General features: G+C 37.8%; 1 protein-coding gene across 1 annotated transcript; it reads right to left on the reverse strand.

The window, feature by feature from the left end:
* Positions 1-6510: 6510 nt before the first annotated feature.
* On the reverse strand, positions 6511-11461 carry LOC127411565 (leucine-rich repeat transmembrane protein FLRT2-like). Its single transcript, XM_051647252.1, has 2 exons — positions 10971-11461; positions 6511-9234 (listed from the first exon to the last, which is right to left on the reverse strand). Exon 2 carries the CDS (start codon positions 8774-8776, stop codon positions 6785-6787), a length of 1992 nt encoding a protein of 663 aa, XP_051503212.1. The 5' UTR covers positions 8777-9234; positions 10971-11461; the 3' UTR covers positions 6511-6784.
* Between the last annotated feature and the right edge of the window lie 12650 nt (positions 11462-24111).

Here is a 24111-nt window from a genome sequence, read left to right on the forward strand (position 1 = left end):
GCTGAGACAAATGAGTAACAAATGCAAGATGAGTTTGTGAGTTTATATTGGCTCTTTATCTAAAGCCCTTGGAATGACTAAATGCTATTTAAACCATGGCCTTATTTAAACCAACACATTGTTAAACAATAAATTCTGCTTTATTCTAGGCAAAGAAAGAAAAACTGTATTGAACCCATCTCCCTGTTGCTAATTTATTGTTAAGTAAATTCTGAAAGCTCCAAAAGGCTCTTCAAATCCCTGAAGGGTTCGTGTGTAGTTATGATGCCTTGCTTTTCAAGTTTTACAAATTTCAAATATTAACCAACTGCACATTGTAATTTGCTCCCAGCCAGGACTACCATATGGTTTGCTCAAACTTTTTTAAGAGATCTCCCATCGACTTTGCTTTTCAGCTTTTTGTTTTTTCTATCTTTTCTTAAAATCCAGATTTATTTGAGTGATTTATGAAATCATTCCTTGTAGACCTCATGTTTGAATATGACTTCCTCCTTTATTATAGGCAAACCATGGACCATATTACCCCCTGTGAAACAGAGTAAACAAAATTAGAGGTTGAATTCTTAAGGGAAAACAAAATCCATGAGACTGTAACATATATTGGCATACACCCTGCTGTTAAACATTGGTTCATTGAATTGATAAAATAGTTTTAGCCCTGATTTTCATTTTAAAGTTACTTCAAACTCACAACCCCTTACTTGACTTGATGACTTGTGAAGTGAATAAGAAACATTTATGCAACACATTTTGGTAGCTGCACAGTTTTGTACAGTGTGGTAGTAGTGGGGTACATTTTTTCAGTTGACGGTTTCTGCTAAAGATTTGTATTACACTGTGTTTATTAAAATTGTGCTTATCATTTATGGAACCTTTATGTTGTTCCAAACCCGAAATACTTTCTTTCCCTTGTGTAACACAGAAGAAATGTTAGGCTGAATGTTAGAAGCCTCAGTTACTATTCATTTTTATGCATTGTTTCTTCAATGGTGACTGAGGCTGACATTTTGTCTTACATAATATTCTATTTTCTTTTTCTTTTCTTGCTTTTTTTTTTGTTTTTTTTTGTTTTTTTTTGTGAACTATCCCTTTATTATCCCAGACAGCCGCACAGCTGTCCATCACAGCATCTATCTCCAAATCCTTGAGCCTGAGTGGTCAGGTTGAGATCATTGATAAATGACCTCTGATTACACCAAATGCTTCATGACAATCCAGTCTTTAATTGACTATACATGGAAGCAGATGTGAGTTATTTCAGAAAACCTGGAGAAAAAAAAAAAAAAAAAGCAAGCCTGCAGTGAAGAGAATAGCTTTCCAAAATGGGGGTATAGACACTGGCAATCATAATTGAATTGCAGTATGAATTGATTGTAATGAAGCATGTAGTCAGATGGTTATCTACCATATTTGTTTATGATTAAAAATAGGTGCTTCTTTGTACCCCACGACTGAACTCATAAACCTGTCCAGCATTCCTGGTCTTTTCCCTGGCCTCTGCAGTAGGACGGGGAGAGGTAAAGGATGATGGTTTATTCTCTAGCTCATTTGGAGTTGACCACGCAGCTGGAGGGCCCAGATGTACAAATTTAATGGCTAATTACTGTCTTGCGCACACACTGCCTGATGGGAGTGAAAGGTCATTCTAAGGACCTCCGGGTGTGAGTTTATTGTGTTATTTATGCATGTAAATTATTATCCATGAAATTGCATTACTCATATACTGTGAAGCCAAACTAATGATGCAATCCATCAAACAAAAGCCTAGTTCTCCATAAAATCTATATATGTATTAAGTAATTGGGATGGAAGGAAGGAAAGAAGGAAGGAAAAGGAAAAATGAAGGAAGGAAGGAAGAGAAGGGAAGGGAAAAGGGAAAAGGAAGGAAGAGAAGGGAAAAGGGAAGGAAGGAAAACAGGTGAAAATGAAAGGGGAAGGAAGGAAAACAAGTGAAATGGAAAAGGGAAGGAAGGAAAACAAGTGAAAAGGAAAAGGGAAGGAAAACAAGTGAAATGGAAAAGGGAAGGAAGGAAAACAAGTGACACAGGAATGAAGGAAGGAAAAGAAGTGAAATGGTAAAGGGAAGGAAGGAAAAGAAGTGGAATTTAAAAGATCTTAAAAGGAAAAGGGAAGGAAAGAAAAGATGTGAGAGGGGGAAGGGAAGGAAGGAAGAAAAGTGAAAATGGTAGGAAAAGAAATAAAAATAAAAAGGTAGGAATGAAAAGAAATGAAAATGAAAAAGGAAGGAATGAAAAGAAATGAAAATGAAAAAGGAAAGAATGAAAAGAAATGAAAATGAAAAAGGAAGGAATCAAAATAAATGGGAGGGAGGGAGGGAAGGAAGGAAGGAAGGAAGGAAGGAAGGAAGGAAGGAAGGAAGGAAAATTAAAAGAAAATAAATGAAAAGGAAGTAAGGAAGTAAGGAAGGGAAAGATCCTAGTTGTCACATACTGTCACATACTGTACTTTAACAGTGAATCTTGAATTATTATATTTTATTATGAAAATATCAATCAAGTTACAACAACATGACGGCAAATGCTCCAATCTAATGCAGCTGTGCAGTGATGTGTGAGTGAGCAGGACATTCCATTTTACAAATCTGTCAAGCTTCGATTCCTCCGTCCTCGTTTCCTTTCCTTGGATCCTTTCCTCGTTTCTTAAGAGGGAGGAGCTAGGAAACAAGGAAAGAAAGCAAGGAAAGGAAACAAGGATGCACGATTTCAGAAATGAGAAGCACCCTAGGTTCTTTCCTTCCTTCCTTTTCCCCTTTATTTATTTTCCTTCCTTCGCCCACAATTGCATCATATACTGTATGGATTATATGGAAAATTAAAACTGTTGTGTCAGATGTGAAGGGGGAGGAGAATTTATGTTTGCGTCAGGTGCTTCGACCAAAAGGTTTTCTGCATAGAATGCTCCTGTGCTTTTTCTCTTTGATCAGCTTCCGGGTCACGGGTTGAGGATAGAGGAGCAAGGAAACAAGGATACATAATTTAGGAAATGAGAAGCACCCCTGCTATCTGTATAATCTATATATGATGCAATTGTGGGTGAAGGAAGAAAGAAAAATGGATGAAGGAAGGTTGGCATTTTTTTTTTTTTTTTTGCTTCTGAACTCAGATAATAAAATATGCAGAATATTGAATAATTCAGATCAGTTCTTGTTATTGTTTTTCAAACAAAGGAAGTATTGGATGTTTTTAGGACATTATTGATGAATCACACACAGTAGGCTACCCATTTGACCAATGAGCCAATCATTATGTGACTTATGATTACCTGTTAATTCCTTAATGCATACATATCATAAAATTAATTAGCACACTTTAACCATCTCATAAAGAGACAGCATGTACACTGTAGCCTCATATGTCTCTGTTAATGGTGTTATATGGAAAATGGGTTAGATTAAGTGAAGAATGGTCATATAGCTGGTCAGCAGTAGCATTAACTCTCTGTGGAGTGTTGTTATGAGTGTTATGGCTCATTGACAACTGCTCACAGCTCTGAAAAGATCTCATTTTAAAGCCATTACAATGCTGCAATCTTCACTTGCTACTGGGGAGTATGTTAGGGCAAGATTAAGACAAGGAAATAAATTACAAAGAGTTATAAATTCTACCTAATCACACTTATGTTAATTTGTGCAAATTCTAAAATGGTTTCAGGGTGCATACAAAGATGTGTATAAACTCAAAGTACATGTTTGAAGGGATTCTATACTAATCAGTGAACCCCGAATTCCATATATATATATATATATATATATATATATATATATATATATATACACACAACAGTTAGTTCTGGTCCTCAAATCTGATTGGACGAGAGATGTTCCATAAGCACTGATGGTCTCACACCATCAGCACTCAGACGCTTCACTGTGTGTATCACTCCGCTTGTGTTTGTGCTGTTCTAAACTAAAGTTTAAGAGTAGTGCATATGTGTTAAGAGCTACTGTATGTGTCTCTTATATGTATTTATTTTTTTATTTTTTTTGACATTACATATGTTAGCCAGCAGGTGGTTGCAAAAGATCATTTTTGTGTGTAATATGAGCCAGTTAGTTGACGTGAAGTGAATCCGCGTCAGCCAGTGTTTACATACAACAGAGCTCAGTGATCGCTTGTATTACCACAACACTTCTAAAGCTAGAAAATAGCTTTACACCGCTTTAAACAAACAACTTCAGCATTAAGGCTCATCACAGCTGAGAGACACAACAGACAGATTAATTACAGAACTCAAGGCGCTTACCTCTTACTGGAGTTTCCACATTGGAGAGAAAGTACTGTTCAAAATGGCGGAGAAGATTGCGGTTTCTATAGTGAATGACTCTTGCACACCGACTACCGCAAAATAGGGAGAAATACCCCCGCTTGGACGGCTATTTTTCCACTGAGAAAGCTGACCTTCAGAAAGCTGACATCATCTCTGCTTGGTTGTGGCAACAGGTGAACGCACACGCTTCATCTCTCTCTCTCTCTCTCTCTCTCTCTCTCTCTCTCTCTCTCACACACACACACACACACACACACACACACACACACACACACATCCATCCTTGTTTATCCAATAACTTGGTAGAAACAGCACAAGCCGTGATACTATTTCTGAAGTAACATTTTTGAATTACTAATGAAGGCTTGGACGTATAATTTGGTTTGAACCAGCAATGGCAGATTCTGATCTGTCGTGTAAGAAAGTAGTTCCATGCACAAATGCGTTTTTATGACCATACTCAGTTTTTCCTAATTTTTTTAAATTTACTTGTTCATTGAACTGTTGTATATAAGCAATATCACACTCGCAATTGTGCTATATGGCCCTAAATCAGCACTGCTGTGATTACCTATGGCACGCGGCCTGTGGCCGAATCACAGAAGTGCTGATGTAGGGCCATATCGCACTCTTGCTCGTGTGATATTGCTTATATATGTATATATACTCACCCTGGATTTCTTGCCTTGGGCTGGTTCTGCATTGTATGCCTCGCTTTTTTTTATTTTATTTTTATGCATCACATATTAGCTGAGATACATGTACATCTAACTTAACAAGGAATGCATAAGAAAAAGGAGAAAAGGGAAGGGAGAAAAAGAGAAAAAAGAAAAAGAGAACACAACAACACAGGGTAAGCGTGGCATGTGTGTGGAGGCCTGGGCTTTGCCCTGGGCTGGTTCTACACTGCACGTCTCTCTTTTTTAATGCATCACACACTAGTTGACACACATACACACCTATTAAGAGTTTAACTATGAATGCATCAAGGAGAAAAAAAAAACACAGGCATGTGGGGAGTGTCCTGGGAATGGGGGTGTGGGCCTTGGGCCCTGTGCCCCGCGGCATCTCTCCCTGACGGCCCGTTGTGGCGTGACATGGGCGGGGGACTAACTTATGACATGGCCACTAAGGGATCAGAGGCAGCCTTATAATAATTTATTACTATTATTATTATTATTATTATTATTATTATTATTATTACTACTACTATTATTATTATTTGCCCTCTTTCTTATTTAAGCAACAAGTAGCAAGTAACTTTGAGTCACAAAGACTATCTTTGAAGTTAAACGAATGCAGTATACAACAGAATAAATGAAATGGTTAATGTGATAATTTGCTTGGAAATGTTTTTGTATCTAATCAAGCTCAAATGCAACTGTTATGCAAACAATGGACAAGACCAAGGCCGAATATTGTGTTATTTTGCTCATCATGGGCAGAACTGCTTAATCAGTTTGAGAGAATCATAAAGTGGGTTTTATGCCTCTGTGCGAGAAGGTACAGAAGATCGCTAAAGATATCAGCCCTGATGCTGCATATATAAATACAAGATATGAAATTTCTAATGACTAAATTCCTGAGTAAACCAATTTTTATTTTCAGATGTTTGGCAGAAACGGTCAGTGTTCAGTTTTTGTGAACTGAAATTGCAAGTCAATATGTAAGACGCTGGAGGTTTCAAATACTGGGGATGAGAACAGATGCCACCTTGTGGTGATGTAGCGCAAGGATATGGAAAAATATAAAAGAACACAGCACACTGCTCACTCCTCTTTACGCTTTCTCTGTAACACACACACACACACACACACACACACACACACACACACAAACACGTTCAAATTCTTCTGCCTTTCCTCACTTCTTTTTCCACTTTTAACTTATGAGTAATAAATATTCAAAAAACACAGGGGTTGATTTGTGTTTAAAGGTTCACCCAGAAATGAAAATTCTGTGATCATTTACTCAACAAAATCTGTAAAATGTTTTCTTCCCCTCATGGAAAACAAAAAGAGATTTGGCAGTTTGTTAGTCTCAGTCACCATTCACTTTTCATACTGCATCTTTTTCCATACAATGAAAGTGAATGGTGACTGAGGCAACCATTATAACATCTCCTTTTGTGTTCCACAGCAGAAAGAAAGTCAAACAGATCTGGAATTACATGAGACAGTAAATGATGATAAAATTTTCAATTTTTGGATGAACTATCCCTTTAACATTGTACAACGTTGGTGTATTTCAGATTCACTAACAGTATCTATGGGGCCACTTGAGCTTCAATAGTAAAGGTTGCTTTTGCTTTAGTAACACAAATGAAAAACTAATAATTCATAAATCAATTTGTCTTTTACTAAGGGTTATAAAAGGAAGGCGATAGCATTGTTCAGAGTATAAATTACATAATGTACAGTCTTTTTTAAATATATCCTCTATCCTCAGTGTGTATAAGTCTGATCTAGATACAAAGGATGTAATTTGTTTAAAATCATCATTTATGGCATGGATCGGACTCTGGGACACTGTTCTTACAGTTTGTTGTGCTATTGTTTCTCCTTTGGGAGTCTCTGAATCCAACATCCCCATTAGGGGTGTAAATTGGTTGAATACGGAAGTCCCCTTTGAGGAGCTGTTCATTATTCAAAGAAACTATCTGAAAGCTCGTCTCAGTCATCTCCAGAATGGAGTTATCTTTTTTTGTCCCTGCTTCGCAGTAGTCATCTTTTCTTCTGCCTCGGCTGTATTTCCATTTGGATAAGTCTGACCTTCCCTTCTTGTGCATGTGCCAGCAAAATATGCTCAAGAGTACCACCAAGACCATTAGCACTGCCCCACCAATCAGGCCAGCCAGTAAGAGAGGCGAGCTTGGATCCTGCTGGGTAGCCTGCTCAGGCCCAGTGGCATTGTCACTGGAGTGAAAGGAAGCAGACTTCGTTTTCACCTCTGAGCAAATTGTATCATCTCCTGGGTGGTAATTATTGAAAGCATCTAGCGGATCCACACAAATGCGATAGGTGGATTTGGGCTCCAGGTTTGCCAGCACAATTCCCAAATGCGCCCCCTCTACCATAGTCTCTTGCATGGGGCCAGTTAGCAAACTGTGACCCAACTTGACCCATGTCACCTTATAGGTTGTAACAGTGAAAGTCGATACCCAGCTTAACTGAATACATGAACTGTTTAGCACAACGAAAGAAATGCGTAGCGATTCCTGCCTAGTACCGTCAGGGATATTTGTCCTATGTTCCCTGTCTCTGCCAACAGTCGGTAGGGGAAGTGCAAAAGGTGGAGGGGTGGGTGTAGGCAAGGAGCGTGGGGGTGTGAAGGCCATTTGAGTGGCTGACTCAGCGGTGGATGAAGAGAGCAGTGTGGGCTGCTGTGTGACTGTGGCTGTGCTGTTAGGACACTGGATGAGCTCCAGGGTTAGCTCTCTGATTACCATGCCACGTACCCTCTCTGGTTTCTGGCACATGAACCCACGGACATTGAGGGTAGCTGGCAGGGACTTTAACCACAGTATGACCCATTTAATGTTGCAGTCACAGAGCCAAAGGTTGTTTCGAACAGTGAGCTGTCTCAGGCTGTGGAGGGCGTCAAAGACCCCCTGTGTGAGAGACTGCAGCTGGTTGTTGGAAATATCCAGTCTCTCCAAGTGATAGAGCCCCTGAAAGGCTGTCAAAGGAATCTCATTCATCTGATTATCCTGCAAGTTAAGCTTGACCAAAAATTCAGTTGGTAGATTGGAAGGGGGAACCGTGAGTGAGTTGCGTGCCATTGACAAGATTTTAAGGTTATCCAGAGTCTGGAATGCCCCTGGGGCGATACCCTCATCTGTCAGAAGATTTCCATCCAGAAGGAGGCGTTCTAGTCCTGTCACATTCTCAAATGCATCCTCGGCTATAAGTGCTATGCGGTTCTCGTCCAGCCGCAGCTCTCTCAGTTCCTCAGGGAGTCCTATAGGTACACTGCTCAGGTGGTTCTTGGTAAGGAAAAGGATCTTAAGACTGATGGCCTCCCTGAAGGCCCCCTCCTCAACACCCACGGTGGAGATGGAGTTGTCATCCAGATAGAGCTCCTCCAGGTGTAGCAGCTGTGCGAGGGCAGCCCGGGACACTGTCTGAATGTTATTCTCCTGCAGGTGGAGCACCCGCACGTTTTTGGGAAGATTGACAGGAAATTCATCAAGCTGGTTGCCATAGAGATACACAGTCTCCACTGAGGCAACATTGTGCATTTCCAGGGGAAATCCAGCATTGTTGATTTGATTGTTATGGAGGTAGAGGGTCTTATAACCCTCTCCTAGCCCCAGAGGCACAGATGTAAGACTCCTCTCATTACAGTAAACAAAGGTCCTGTCACACCGACACTCCTCAGGACAGGTTGTGGCTCGTGAGAAATGCATGTGAAGACCAAGCAGTATCGGTATCCATGGGCTGATCAAAGTCGGCAAGTCTTTATTCCACATTCGTATTTGTACCTCCATTTTGTGAGACAGAGGAAGTTTTGCAAACTTTAGACAACAACAATTACTGCAGGTAATTAAAAAGGGGTGGGGGGGGGGGGCGTGGGGGGTTATCAAATAAAATCCACCACACTGGAGTTCTTAACGGTCTTGAAGCTTGCCTCAGTGGAGAGTATGCTATGTTGAAGTCAGTGGGTAATCCTCCTGTAATTGCCTGTCCTAAGCTCCCCAACACAAGAGCAATAGTCTCATTGACTTGTGCTACTCCCTTTCATCCCTCCATCCATACTCGGGCTGAGAATGATAGCAAAGCTCATCACATTGTCACTCTGTGTCACTCATGGAGGGGCAATTTCAAAGTGTGTGGTCCAAAGCCGCAAGTATGATGGGTTCATCGGAGACGACCTCCTCTCTCATCGCAGCTGGACAATCCCTGAAAGGCGCAACCTCCCTCACAAGTAGCATTTTGATCCACTTACCTATATTTCAACAGAAAATACAAATAGATAAAAAGTAATTTTAATTACACATCTCTTAGTAAAATATGAGGCTTTCATAAGAATCATGGCAAAGATGTAACCAAATGTTTTTTTTTTTGTTGTTTTTTTTTTCAAAACCTAATTATGACAAAACCATCATTCACAAACATCCTTTTGTGTTCCATGGAAGAAAGAGAGTGGAATGGATTTGAAATTACATATGGATAAGAAAAATACAACAGAGTATTTTAGTTTTGGCTTTACTATTTCTTTAAAGATTATTAAAAACCCATATATCGAAGCATTAATTTAAATATTGGGGAGAAATGTCCCCCTCAATGTAAATGGTGGTTGTTGCCCTGAATCAAGATAATAGTGAATTGAAATAACTAAGCCTAATCAATAACTTTGGCTGCTCTTTGTATTAACTAAAGCTTTAATATAAGTATAATAAACTAAAATATAATGGGCAATTGAATTAAAAATTATATAGAAAGAAAGAAAGAAAGAGTTAGCATAAGGAAAATAACAGAGCAGCCAGTATTAAACTGGATCTCTACAATGCCAGTCATTTTCCTATCCGCAAGGAGAGAGTGATTACTGGCGACATCAACATCTCTGTGCTCTCAGACTTGTAAAGGGCACTGAGGTGTTTAATCTGTCAAATGCCATAATGATGGACAGGTCTGTTCTCCAATGCTCTGGCACAGACTTCTCTCCATAATAATGATTCTGAACCTTGGGACAGTGAGAACTGCTCTATTAAATCAATGAGTTGAAAGGGAAAGAAACACAGGCCTGCCTAAGGGTACATAATGTGAACAATCTTACAGTTAATGAGACACTGACACCTGTCTGACCCATCACATTAAATATGTCTTCAGTGGACAGACTTTAGCACATTGTTGAATGATAATGGATGTTCATCATGCAGCATGTTAAAGAATAACTGCATGCAAGTTATGTAATCATGAATGATAATTTAGGTCGGCCTGATGGCATGAGTATTGCAAACTTATGACAATGGATGTGCAAATAATTTTTGTCATATCTATTTTAAAGTTATCTTTGCATTTTATTATTATTACTATTAGTATTATTCACAGATCCCCTATATCAATGCAAGTCTACAATCCATGCGAGAGAAAACATTGTATGCTATTATAGTCTATTAAAGTAAAAATCTCAGCATGTTATTTTATTATTATTATTATTATTATTATTATTATTATTATTATTATTACATTAGCCTACTAAATATTTGGAGTGAATCATGGAGATAAATATTTTACCAAGGTTCAATGTGATAGTGAAGGCCATGGGTTTCAGCCTTTACTTACTGGTTGGCTAAACAGAATAAACCCTAAATAAATAAGAAAATTACTGTGCGGAGAACAAGCAGCTGATATGAGCAGTGTGCACATAGACATGCTGGATATCTCACTATTATAAACAATCTTTTGAAATATTCTCCACCTATTTCTCATTCTCCTATATGCGGAAATTAGAAGGATCCGTTGTTTTATATAAAATCCGTTGTTTGACAGAAGTTTTCAGCGCCGAGATTATGGCACATAGCCTATAGCAGCCTTTATACAAGAAGTTTCTTGCAAACGCGCAATAACTGGGCACATGGAATCGACAACAATTCACATGTGTTTAATTTGAAAATTGGCACTTTTAAAAACGCTTTGCTGTCTTAATATAGCCTAATGATGTTCGTTTTTAATCCTCACCTTTTTAGAATGCTTCGACCCCTCCAGGCTGCATTTTAAACTCTCCTCCGGTATGAGTTCTCGGAATAAAACAATTCCAAAAAACAAAATAATAATAACAATAATAATAATTAAATAACAAAATGATTCCACACCCCTAACAGTCTACCCTCCAACTGAGGAGGGTCAGCCCGACGGTCCTTCAGTGCGGACGGTCTAAAAAGCGACATTCTGCCGGGTGCTTGTTCCTGGGGAGGATTTGAAGTATCTGCGCAACATTATGTGCCGGAGCGCTGCTGCTTAAGTCCGGCTGATGCGCTCTCGAGTTCCGTGCTTCCTTTTCCAATTTACCGGAGTGCACTGGACTCCTCTGTCTTACTACTCCTCTCACTGTTATTTCCGAATCGTAGATGTTAGGCTACACTTCTTCTCGATGGAGGTCTGATTCCTCTGCCATAATTCTGATCGTTTATTCCAAATGCATGGAACGCAGTTTCCCGTTGGAACCTCTGGAAGGGATTGCAGTGGGTAATGAATTCAGTTGATGGCAATCCCTCTCTCTCTCTCTCTCTCTCTCTCTCTCTCTCTCTCTCTCTCTCTCTCTCTCTCACACACACACACACACAAACACCCCACACATCCTCATTGAAGATGGAGACCCCCTAATTTCTCATTACCGGAACATGTCTGGACATTTTTACATTTTACTACATTTTGACTTTTACTATTACCATTGTTTTCAACAATGATACTCACTACCATAACATAGTATTTATTTATTTATGTATTTATTTGTTTTGCGGTATTACAGTTGTACCATGTAATGTACAGTATATATATATATATATATATATATATATATATATATATATATATATATATATATATATGTTGTGAAAAAATAATTGTGTATAATGTGCATAACTGTCATTAATGCCAATTAATGCCACAATGAAATTTTTTTTAATGACCCTAAATATAGGCTTAATCTTCTATAAGCAAAATATAATTTCTCATTTGTTTCTTTAAATTTTTTAGCAAAATAGAACCAGGACATTTATTCATTTTTGTTTTGTAAAAAATAAATAAATAAATAAATAAATAATTGGATTATTTATTTATGAAAATCACCCATATTGCAATTGTGAAATTTGCATATTGTAAATCATCTGGTTCAGAAAACATATAGCTGAATTCTAAAATGGGATTTAAAATACTGAAGGATGCATTTATAATCCAGTAATATTGCTAATAACGTTCTTGTGTACTGTTTTCACAGATGCATAATTTACTGATTACAACCTTGTTAAATGGCCGTTTAAAAAAAAAAAAAAAAAAAAAAAAAAATTATGCGAGATGTTATAGCACAGAAAGATTAGAGATCAAGAGCACTCTTCAAGTGCATAAGATTCGGAGATGACAAGGACAACATACTGCGATGAAACTATCAGTTAATAATGGCTTGTGCTTCATCTGTATGCTGTCAATTTATTCAAATGGTACAGAACGTGAGAATTTTTTTGTTTATTTATTTTTTTATCTAAAAATATGCTATGTGAAAGCGAATTTGTTTGCAAACAGAATAAAAGTTTTTGTGTATATGGGGCATGAAGAGGAGAATGATCACAATCAAGTGAGCAATGAAAGATCAGTAACTCATTTCATTCCGTGGCTCAGACATAAACCGCCTCTTCCTTTAGAATACCAAAACTGAAATGATATGCACACCCCTTTAATGAACCATCAAACCAATGCAGTTTCATCTTAAGCACATTGTAACTGACACAAAGCACAAGAGCATGAATCTGCTCTCTTGTATCTCCAAATCTGTTCATTAATCTTTTGATGGTTTCAGCCTCATATGAAACATGTCAAATATAGTACTAGGATTAATGGATATTGGGTTTCTGTGGTTTACAGTTCCGTTCACCCAATCAATGGACGAGGATTTGAGGAAACCTGTAAATGACAGGTGGATAACATAATTGATAGCTTATGGATTAGAATCACAACAGCCTGGTTAGGGCAAGCCTGATCAATTTCTTATCAATTTAAATTAATTAGTCACAGATGACAAGGGAGACTATGGGACTTCAGACCAATCATGACAATCAGAGACACAAGCCTTTTGAACACAAATTGGATATCAACAAATGCACATAAACCCACTACAGACATACACAAACACACATTGTTTTTATTAAGTGTTTGGCTTCTAAGTCCTGATCATTAATTTCCAACATCTGTTGATTCTTCTGGTGGGGACTAAGTCTACAAAATGCAAAATTTAAATTTGTTTTAATGCTGGAGTGTGGACATTAATTATATTATGTGTCATAATATGCATCCACAAATTCATTTATTATGCATTATTAGTTTGTTATTGGCCTGGCAACACTGGTGTGGGGAGTGCTTATTTCAGACAGGATTATGTTGATGAAAGCTTAAAACAGACATGTGCCCCACTGGAGAGAAGGAAACAAACAAATAAATAAATATAAAATTGACACATTCACTACATTGAAGAGTTCTGGCAACAGTGGCTCAATATTTTGTGCTTATACTAGGAAGAAACGTTCCAGAGACAGGTAACATTGCAGTGCTGCTTATATATTGAAGAGAATACCAAGTTTATTTGACTTAACTTTTGGTAAGAACACAAAAGATACTGTAATTGGAACATAATTTACCCATGTGTGGTTTCGAGAGCGAACCCAATAAAATGATGTGGTTATTAAGACAAGGTAAGGGAATATTTGAACTCACTTACTGAGGCAGCTGCAGAAAAAGTTAACTGTTTGAAGTCCATTTGAATGACTTGACTATCTGCATGGCAGTCTGACCACAGCAAATACAAGACCTGTTTCTTTCCTTTAATAGACGGGAGAGCACTCAGAACCTTAAGTTACTTTTAGGGAGAAAAATAAACATGTTTGTAAAAGCCGAGGAGCTGGGAAGTGTGTGGCCAAACTTGCATTCAATCACCGCTTGACTTATTTAATCAGCACTTCTCCCAGTTTGAAGTAAATTAGCGGAACAGAAAAAAAGCAAACTCTGTGATGTGTTGCACCAGATAGCTGGTGTGGCAATCCTGAACGGCAACCCAATAGTGCTTTTAGTCAAAGGGAGGCTTGTGGTAGGCCACATTGGGAGTTTAATGGCTACGTTTTTTTTAGCATGTTTTCCCCAGCTTAGCTTCGGAAACCTCTGTGATGTCTTTAAAATGTCTGTAAGTGTATACATTGGGGTCCAAAAGTCTGACATCACAAGTGAAAATGCTTCCATTTTGCATTTTATTTTATATCATTTAAAATTAGTAGTTACCTTTAGTAGTTACCTTTTGTTTAATCTTTTAGTGACACTACTAATAGAGCATTGTGCGACCAGCCTCAGAGACACGGGTTCTAAGTAATGGTGTTCATATAATCAATGATGAGCATGATTTGAAAGTTACAGTTCACTCCACTAATGTTTAGGGTTGGGGTTTGTGTTAGGGCATATAGTTAAATGAAATATGTATTCCTATTGACTGTATTGCATCACTGACAATTAAAAAAACTCACTTTTGGTGACACGCATTAGTTTAATTTGTGAACGAATTGGTATTTTTGAACAAATTGTTCTCCTTCAACTCTATACTCTGATTTATATTACTCGTTCGCTGAAGTTTCTCCCTTTCAAAGCCAGTGAGCTCTATTTTGAAGTGCAAGAATGCTTTCATTTCACCTGGAAACTGGAGCTCAACAACACTTCTATCTTTGTTCTCTGGGGGCAGTGTTTCAAATTTCAGTAAACTGATTTCAGCTGAAGAACTTCCAACCTACCCTTGACTATTTCACTGTGAGATCAGTCTGTTTTAATTTAATATAAAAACAATTTCATTACAAATGCCATTATCAGCATAACAGTTTCAGTGGAAAGTTGAATTTAAGCATATCTAAGTATTTGGTTTTTCCCCTTTTGCTTTAAAAAACAACATGCGCTCGAGCCTGCGTGGACTTTTTAGTTTAGCGCAAAAACTGATGATCCATGTTATTCCAGCATGATCTGAAAACATTACAAAGAGCATTTTGGTTTTGGAATCTGACCTTTTGTACTAAGAGTTAACAAAGTCAGTGCTACTAATTTGCTTAAATTTAAATAGTGACCAAGACAAAGTGCAGAATTTTAAATGTCTTTATTTTATGTCATAACTTTTAGTTGTTTAAAAAAAAATTAAAATCCTAAAACTTTTTTATTTATTTTTTTATCGTTTTTTTAATTTTTTTTTTTATTTTCAGGTAAAAAAAAAAAAAAAAAAAAAAAAGAAAGAAAGAAAAATAAAATTCCTAGATATTCAGTGTTGTCTCAGCCTTCTGAACCCCACTGTACATCTCAGAGTGTGTGAAAAATAATTTTAGTAGAACTCTTTTCTTTAATAATGACATCTGTAAAAAACAAAGTTTCATTTTAGGGCCCTAATATTAGGTAAGAGTTTTATCTATGACAAAATATTATACAGTAGATATACAGTATACAATACATTATGTTCTGTCTTCAAATCGGCATTTCAGAGACCAAACTGCTTATTAGTGGAGCAAGGACAGCCACCAGGCTCACTGACGCCTAGCTTGTGAAAGCGAGAGCTGAGATGTGCGACTCACAAGCCGAGTGGGCCATTTGTCATGCTGAAGACTGGCATTATCATTGAGTTCAGTCTGGAGGGCTGACCCAGATGGCCAGTGCCAGTACTTGCTACACTCCAGTGAATCTGAGAAGGCCCTGGTTGAGAAGGGGGCTTGGGGGCTGCTGATGAGAGTGAAGAAGGGTCTGTGCTCTCCATCTCATCAGAGTTATGCCTGGGAGCCCGGCTGTTCTCATCCAACTTTGCCACATGGAAGACAGGAAGATACTGTTAATGACTACATACAGCATTGTGGAACCAAGGCCTCCTTGCAAGTATTTTTCATCACAGCCTGTGCTCTCTCACTCACCCAATGGGAATACAACTGAGCAAGACCTAATGAGTGTCCTTGAGGTTTTTAATTATTTTTAAAAGAACGCTACAGAGATTGTTTTTCTTTGTCCCTTTGTGAAGTACCCAATATTTACTAACCCCATAATTGAGAACATCTGTCATCATTATCTGTACTTAGCACTGATGAGTTGGTGTGCAATGAGAAGGGAAGTTTCGCTAAATCATTGGTGTCAAAGAGCCACCAAAAACCTGTTAGGTTTTGTGTAACATTTTCATCATTTCATATGGCACCAATGAGGCAGAAAAGCCCTCTCATTCTTTGGGTCCATTTACCAATTTTGGGTGACTACTCAATTCTCGGATTCTTTGTTACTCTTCCATGCTGCTGTAGCCATTGAGAAAAAAGGAAATCAGTTCCGCTTCTGTCAGACAACCGCGCTGCCAAATGTAGCTTAGCCTCAAAACCTACTGCAGCGTAGATGTAAATTCATTGTTCTCATTGCCAGATGTGGTTTTTTTGTTTTTCTCAATCAGCCCTTCTCTCTATTTTACACACCTCTGGCTGCCAGAACTAGGCCAATGAGTGATTCTAATGTAAGCTATATTAATGGGGATCAATTTAACCTCAGCATGCTTCAAATGGTTAAATACTGTGGGGTCAAGACCACTGGTGAATTTTTTTTTTTTTTTTTTTTTTTTTTTTAACAACATTTCTTAGTATTTGTTATGTCCCTTTCATGCTTTACATGAAATCCCAAATCACAAGTTTTGTGGCTATAAGTTCATGTTTGTTATCATTAAAGTAATCTATGGTTGGTGTATATTAACAACACCCCCCCCCCCTTTGACTAGCAATAGCAAGTAGCAAATCATGTTCATGGCTGTGACATAAACTAAAAGAAATTGCCTATTTAATTGCATTAAATTTATTTATTGAAGGGATGATGAACCCTTCAAGATGCTCTGGCCTAACTTCCTACGTCAACACAGGATAGAAAACTGCAACTGTCAAGTTTATTCCATCTTGATCTCATTAAAATTACGCGACTATGGTGACATTATAATGACATTATTGCAATGCAAAATAATATTATATGGTTCATTACACATATTATGGCAATTGCTAGGTCAAATTTCCACTGTGTGGTTGTAAAAGTGAGCTAAATGTTCTCCCAAATAGTTCATATTTATAGGTTTAATGCTCTATCAAGTTTTAAATCAACAAAACCTACCTCCTTACCCTAAACCCAACACCTCAGCCTAACCGAAAAAGCAAATGTGTGATCAAAAAATAAGTAAAAAAAAAAAAAAAAAAAAAAAAACACAATTGCTGATACAGCAATGCCATTTTGTGGTTCTTTTATAACACTTTGGCTAATGTGTTGACTTGCCTGCTGTTCAAGACTCTTACCCCGGTCCTTTGAATCGCATTTGCTACTGCACAACTTGTCTAATTCATGGGGACTTTAAAGACAACATGCATCTAAACTGCATTTAAAAGTTTGTGCAAGACCTGATATGCCATATTATCCCAGGATGATTTCAGACCACTCCAAAGAGCATCTTGTGTTGTACAGTGGAAGCAAGGAAATCTGATTGTGAAGGAATTCACATGGTCCATGTCACAAATTTGCTCACATTTGATTAGTTATTTAGTGCAAAATCTTTGTTTTTTGTTTTTTAGTTTAAATTGATAAAATATCCCAGATTTTCAATGTGGTCTCAGACTTTCCCATGGTCAGATGTGAATTTGATCAATCCGCCCATCTCTCTTTTTCACACACCTCGCTGCCAGAGTAACTAGGCCAATGAATGATGCTAATGTAAGCTATATTAATGAGCGGGATCAGTTTCTGCTCTAATTATTTACCATTGGGTCAGGCTAGGAGATAATTCTTCCTCAGGTGGCACGAGGCCGAACAGGGCGTCTGCCACCCAGTTATGATTAATTGAAACATACCCGTGCAAATGAATCACATATGGTCAATATCTTTCCACGCAACTTCAACATTACACAGACATTTTTTTCTTTCACAAGGATGGTTGTTTGTTATTAGCATCTCAATTTATGGCCTTTTGCCTCCGTTTTCCTCAAGGTTTGGAGTAGTGGTGCAAGTGAGATTTAATGTGTTGTATTATTCATGTCTTCCTAGTTCTGAGTCTCATCCAAGTTCATCACGCGACACGTTAGATTAATTGCTCTGATCTGAGTAACGAAAAGCTGCAGCACCTGTCCTGCTGAGGAGATATATCAACATTAAAGAATAGAGAGCAATGGCCATTATTTATCCTGGCTGTTAAATGCTACTGAAAATCCCATAGCCATGTAGTGTTGCATGGACTGGTATTCTCATAAATGTATGAAATATTAGCCTTGGGCCTTGGGCCATCACTGGTACTCAGAGGGTTGATTGGAGACTTCGACCCCTTTGGATTATTTAAAAGCTGATGTGATTTGTCTCCCTCATTACATTTACTGTATTCTAATATATTCTATGTACTGTATTCTATAACTTATTTCCACTTACCATTACCTGGTTTGCCATCATTGGGAGCACTGAGAGGTATAATAAACCAATTAGCCATGAGAAGATGTGTTTAACATCGATTTTTCCTTGGGTAAGGGGTGTTAGACAATATACCCCCCCCCCCCCCTTTAATTACCTGCAGTAATTGTTGTTGTCTCAAAACTTCCTCTGTCTCACAAAATGGAGGTACGAATACGAATGTGGAATAAAGACTTGCCAACTTTGATCAGTCCATGGATACCGACACTGCTCGGTCTTCACATGAATTTCTTACGAGCCACAACCTGTCCTGAGGAGTGTCGGTGTGACAGGACCTTTGTTTACTGTAATGAAAGGAGTCTTACATCTGTACCAACCCCCCCCCCCCCCACACACACACACCCACCCCTTAAAAATCCAGCATTATAATTTCTTTATGGGGATAATTGCCTGTTGGTGAAGTGCTGTAATTCACTCATTCAAATTACTTTCACTGTTTAATACATGCGAGACAACCAAATTGCATTATGTAACTCATTATTCACCTCAGTGCACAGAAAATAAGAAAAAATCTTCATCATCTTAATGAGGTCAAGAGACATGCTGCAAAAAGCTTTAAAACTCTCAAAAGACAATCCTCTGCGGCACCAACTCAAGCAGCTACTATTGCTTTATGATTTCAATAGAAGAATCTGCACGAAGGGGTACAGCTCTGTAGCAAAACAGAACAGACATTTCATTTTCAAGCAGAACAACAAAGGCACAGTCATAGAAATCAAGACTCACTCTGTTCATTATATGTGCCATTATCCAGGAAAGTGTCTCGCAAAGCCACATGGATGTGTCAATGAATATGATCTCACTTTGAAGTCACAGGATTTGTTTGCCCTGCATGCTGGGTAAAGTCTATACTGGTGGAGTTTAAATGTCTCAAGGCCAGTGTGCGTTTTCGTGACTGCCGGATACACCAGGGTCAACATTTGGCTTGCATCCAGTTAAACTGATACCTTCATAACAAGCACTTGTTTTTAATGAAAGCTCTCTTTCTTGCATATATGGAGAGCAAGAGCTTGTAGCTTGTGTGCAGCCAGCCTTAAAAGTACAGTGACCTGGAGGGCCGACTGGCTCCAATGTCCTAATCACAAAACTCAACAGTGTGTTGTTATTATTCCACTCAATGGAATCTTAATGCATCAAACAAGTGAAGGTATTGTATTTTTTGCTACAAGGAAATTAGAAAAGTTGGCCACATTGGCTGTGGAGGGCTTTCTGGGCAGGATGTAAAAATATCCATATTTTCATTATCATTCATCATCACTAATGAACTGTGTTTTTAAAACACATTTAGAAACGATACCATGTAATGAAACCTAAATTTGTATGTGTATTTTTCTTTTCTTAGTTTCTGCTGTGTTTAAACATTCTAACAACACCTCATAATGTACTGCATTTATTTCTCTTAGCCTTAATTCTCTCAGATGTCATGGTCTGGCTTAACTTAACAGCTATTTACCTCTCTTGTGCTAAATAACCCTCTTAACAATAGACTGCAGAGGATGCATCCATGTTTAGTGATGAAAGCTCTTGCAAATCTTTAAGGAAATATTTATTTTGTTTAGCTGTAGTCAGAGAGCTTTAGTTTAGCCTGAAAATATGCCCCATTTGTCCATGTTATGTCCTAATGCTCTTTACGCTTCAACAGTTTTGACAGTGGCCTGACAACCCTAGTGTTTTCAGAGTGTCAGTGAATTTCTAATGATTCTGCACTAGATTTCAGAAAAGTTCAAGGCCTAATGGTAAGACCTGCCATCGGGCACAATTCATCTGTACTCTATGCCATTGGACTGCACAAGCCAAAACGTTTTATCTGGATGCAGAAGACACCTTCAGTCTTGTCTGCGATTGTTGTTTAGAACAATGGGGAATATGCCATCTGTTAGAACTCTATCAGTACCACAAAGAACATGAATGATATTTTAAACTGTCTAATTGGGTATTATTATTATTATTATTATTATTATTATTATTATTATATATTTTAATATTCATTTTCAAGCTAATTAAAAAAAAAATTAAGGGAGTAAAAATTCAACATCATTCACAAATTTCAACAAATCACTTGCATTCAGAGACTTGCATTTTCAGGGAAGAACATCTTCAATAAGACATTGTTTTTATTTTTTTAATTTTTAATTTTATTTTTTTTATTCAGTGGAGAGTGTCTTCTTCAGAATTTTAAGGCATGTGTTTGGTTAATTTATTTCCACCAAATTCATAGTGCAAACTTGTTTTGGGTTGATTGAGTGGGATGTAATTTTTTTAATTTTTTTAATTAATTTTTTTTATACTTGGATGAACTAAAATTCACACAAATCATGGGGAAAATGGTACATTACATGTTCATAAACACTTTTTGCCCTGTTTCTTACACAGTGCTATTTTATGACATCTAACTTTTACTGCAGCACATGACTTGTAAGGCGACACATTTTGACATTTGCATTGCATAACTAACTACATTTAGAAACTTGTTCGTGTGCAGTTAAATTGTGCAGTAGCTCAACTGATAGAGCAATACACTTGTGATGCACAGGACTGGGGTAAGAGTCTAAAGAGCATGCAAATCGATGCATGAGATGCAAGTGTCATCAGTACTGCCACTTCCTATATGCAGTCTGTGTAGGCCACTAACTCCCTAGCGGGGCACAATCTTTCCATAGGGGAGCACCAGAAACTCCACTGGCTGCCCTTACTCGCCCGCTATACATTATTCAATGACCCGGTAACAGTCGCGTTGATTGCCTCTCACCGTGCCTTGAGCTACACAGGTTTAATACACAGGCTTATGTTTTAATCCATGAACTACAGTACTTTTGTTTATTTAACTTTTTTCAATTGTAAGGCCATTTCAGAATGAAGAACAATGTAGGATGAAGTTTCCTTCTTTTCTTTTTTTAAAGAAAAGGAGGGACAAGTAAAAAATATTTTTTGTAGTTAATTATCAACATTTTGCCACAAATGGTGTCCATTAAGTTTAACCTGTGCTCAACCCGGAATATTCCTTCATGTTTTGGATTTAGGGAGGGGAAACTCATTCTAGGGTTGTCCTAGAGCACCAATCAGAATTCGCTTTTGAAATATTGTATACCAACGTTATGCCCTTGGCCAGGCAAAGGCTGAGCTTTCCTCAGCCATACACACACTTCACCTTTTACTTAAAATCTTTAATTTATTCTTATTTTACCAGTCAGCTCAGAGTGACTGCATAAAGTTTGCACTGTTCTCCCATGGCTGCTGGTTGTTCCCGGACTTGCGATCTTTGTTTAGTCCCATCTCTGTGCCGACACGAGAGACAGACTCAAGGACTTATTTGTGTGAGTGTACATTACCTGTTTATAAATTGAGAGTGCCGAACCCCTGTGTCATAATTTATGATACTGTCTTTAATGGTAAAGTCTGGCTTTCTCCCTGAAAAGTGCACGGCTTAAAGGTTTGCCCGTATATCATGTCACATGGACTCTGACTTGTCCACTTATTCCATCAAGTGGAAAGACACTGCCAAAAATTCCCCAAATGTCATTAGCAAGATTACTTTCCTTTTGTTGTATAAATAGTTTCCTTCTGTCCAGGCCTGAGCTCATGTATGTGTATCTGACTTAACGTCCAATGACGCAAAAATCGGACAAATGTTGTTAGTACACTTTTTAACACATGTTGCTTAGTCTATGGATTATTTTCTGGTCATTTCTCTCAACATGGTTGGCAATGGCATAATATCAAAATCTTCATGGAAAATAAGATCTTGTTTCATACCGCACAGCATGAGTGAAAAACAAAGAATAAAAATAAACCCAGCATCAGGCGCTGGTCTTCAGCCTAAAGGCGGTGGCAAGCATTTGGCAATGAAACCTTAACATGCGCCAGCCTCAACTCTGATTTATTGCCAGTCTCCTCCAGTACAGAGAGTTCTGCCCAGATAATAATCACTACTGTTGCTCAGATATGCAGACGGTACAAACTCAGCTGTGATTCTAGCTGCTTTTGAACACATACTGAATATACAGGAATGTCATCATTTACTCACCTTCATGTCTTTCCAAACATGAAAAAAAAAAAAAAAAGCACCATAAAGTACAACGTAACAATTTACAACAAAACAATTCTTTGTGAGCAAATTAGACATCACCACTTCTCTCATAAACCTGCCTAGAAGAGCTTGGGGAGATGTCAAGTTTTTCAGTGAAAAACAACTTAAATTTCAATCTAGGTCAACCAATATATTGGTGGTACTGATTAATTGGCACAGAGTTAAGATTCAAATTATAAAATTCAGATTATGTTATGTTATTTGGAGCGTACTTTGATTTTGTATGTAACTATTTTTATTTATGTTATATGAAGTGCTAATTTTTGGTTCAGTTTGACATTTATCTGTATTTTGAATTTATTTAATAGTTACAAAATTGTTTACTGATAAGTCATTATTGTTGATTTTGTAATAAAGCTCAGCACTAAATTTAATAAATTAAGTTAAATGTTTTCAGTCATATTATGGATTTTAAAAACTATCAGCTGATTAATCAGTTTTTCCACCTTAGCTATCAATATCACAAAATCAACTATCGGTCGACCTCTCATTTCATTTGTTCCTCATGCAAAGGTATCATATGGCTTCAAAAGACTTGGAATATGCATGATTCATATGTGGCTGACCTTTTGTATAGCAGAAAGCCCCAGTCCTTACTTTCTTTTTATGGAAAGAGTGGCCAGGATATACTTTGAAATTCACCTTTTGTGTTCTATGAAAAGAAAGTTATTCAATTTGGAATAACTTGTGGGTGATTAAATAATTAATTTTCATTTTGTGTGAACTATGCCTTCAAGAAAATGCCAGGGCCTTGAAGTCTCTCAAGGTATCATTACAAAATATTCATTATAATTAATGTTGTTTTAGTAGCAATATCGCTCTTTCTCAGATTGGAGGTTGAAAGAGAGATGAATTTGGGCTAGTGGCTTGCTGCGCAGGCTGTAACCAACCAGAAGTCTTGCCCTGCCATCATAAACAAACTCCCTCCTTAGAATCTTTAAATTTTCTATAATAAATCACAGCATGGAACAGTGTCTGGCTGATCTGTGGCGGGCCTGAAACCAGAGCCGGCCTGACAGCATTGGCTAGAGCAGAGGACACACGAGGAGTGGTGGGTTCTCAAAGTGAGGAGGTTCTCTGGAATATATATCTACCTCTTAATCATGCCTCCCTCCAGCTGTAAAAATGTTGAAAAATGTCATACACTTTGGTCTTATTTGGGAGCGAGTGGATAAAAGATGACAAATTCCAACATTTGTATGTCAGAAGATATACGAGGTGACAGAAGTACTCGAATACCAGAATGAGCTTACATCTCCACCTGCATGGCTCAGCACAGCACAGAGTTAGAAAGCATAAACAGGCCATCAGAAGACAGAGATGACTTCATAAAAAGGCCATGGCTATTTTCCTTGCACTTCTCAATGTTGAATTTAATGTATTTTCTTAGTGGAAAATACATTATACATTAGTCATGCTGTATGGTACTGTATATTCGCCATACAATGGTTTGTTAAGAAGCACTGGGCTGAGCGATACTCGCAAAGTGTACAGCCTCTAAAATGATCCAGCCATATTACAAGTGAATTGGGAGCCATTACTCAAACTTCT

This window comes from Myxocyprinus asiaticus, chromosome 20, assembly GCF_019703515.2.
Source record: "Myxocyprinus asiaticus isolate MX2 ecotype Aquarium Trade chromosome 20, UBuf_Myxa_2, whole genome shotgun sequence".
Classification (NCBI taxonomy): domain Eukaryota; kingdom Metazoa; phylum Chordata; class Actinopteri; order Cypriniformes; family Catostomidae; genus Myxocyprinus; species Myxocyprinus asiaticus.

Excerpts from the sequence above, each read along its gene's own strand:
- LOC127411565 (XM_051647252.1), bottom strand. The coding sequence starts at position 8,776 with ATGGAGGTACAAATACGAATGTGGAATAAAGACTTGCCGACTTTGATC.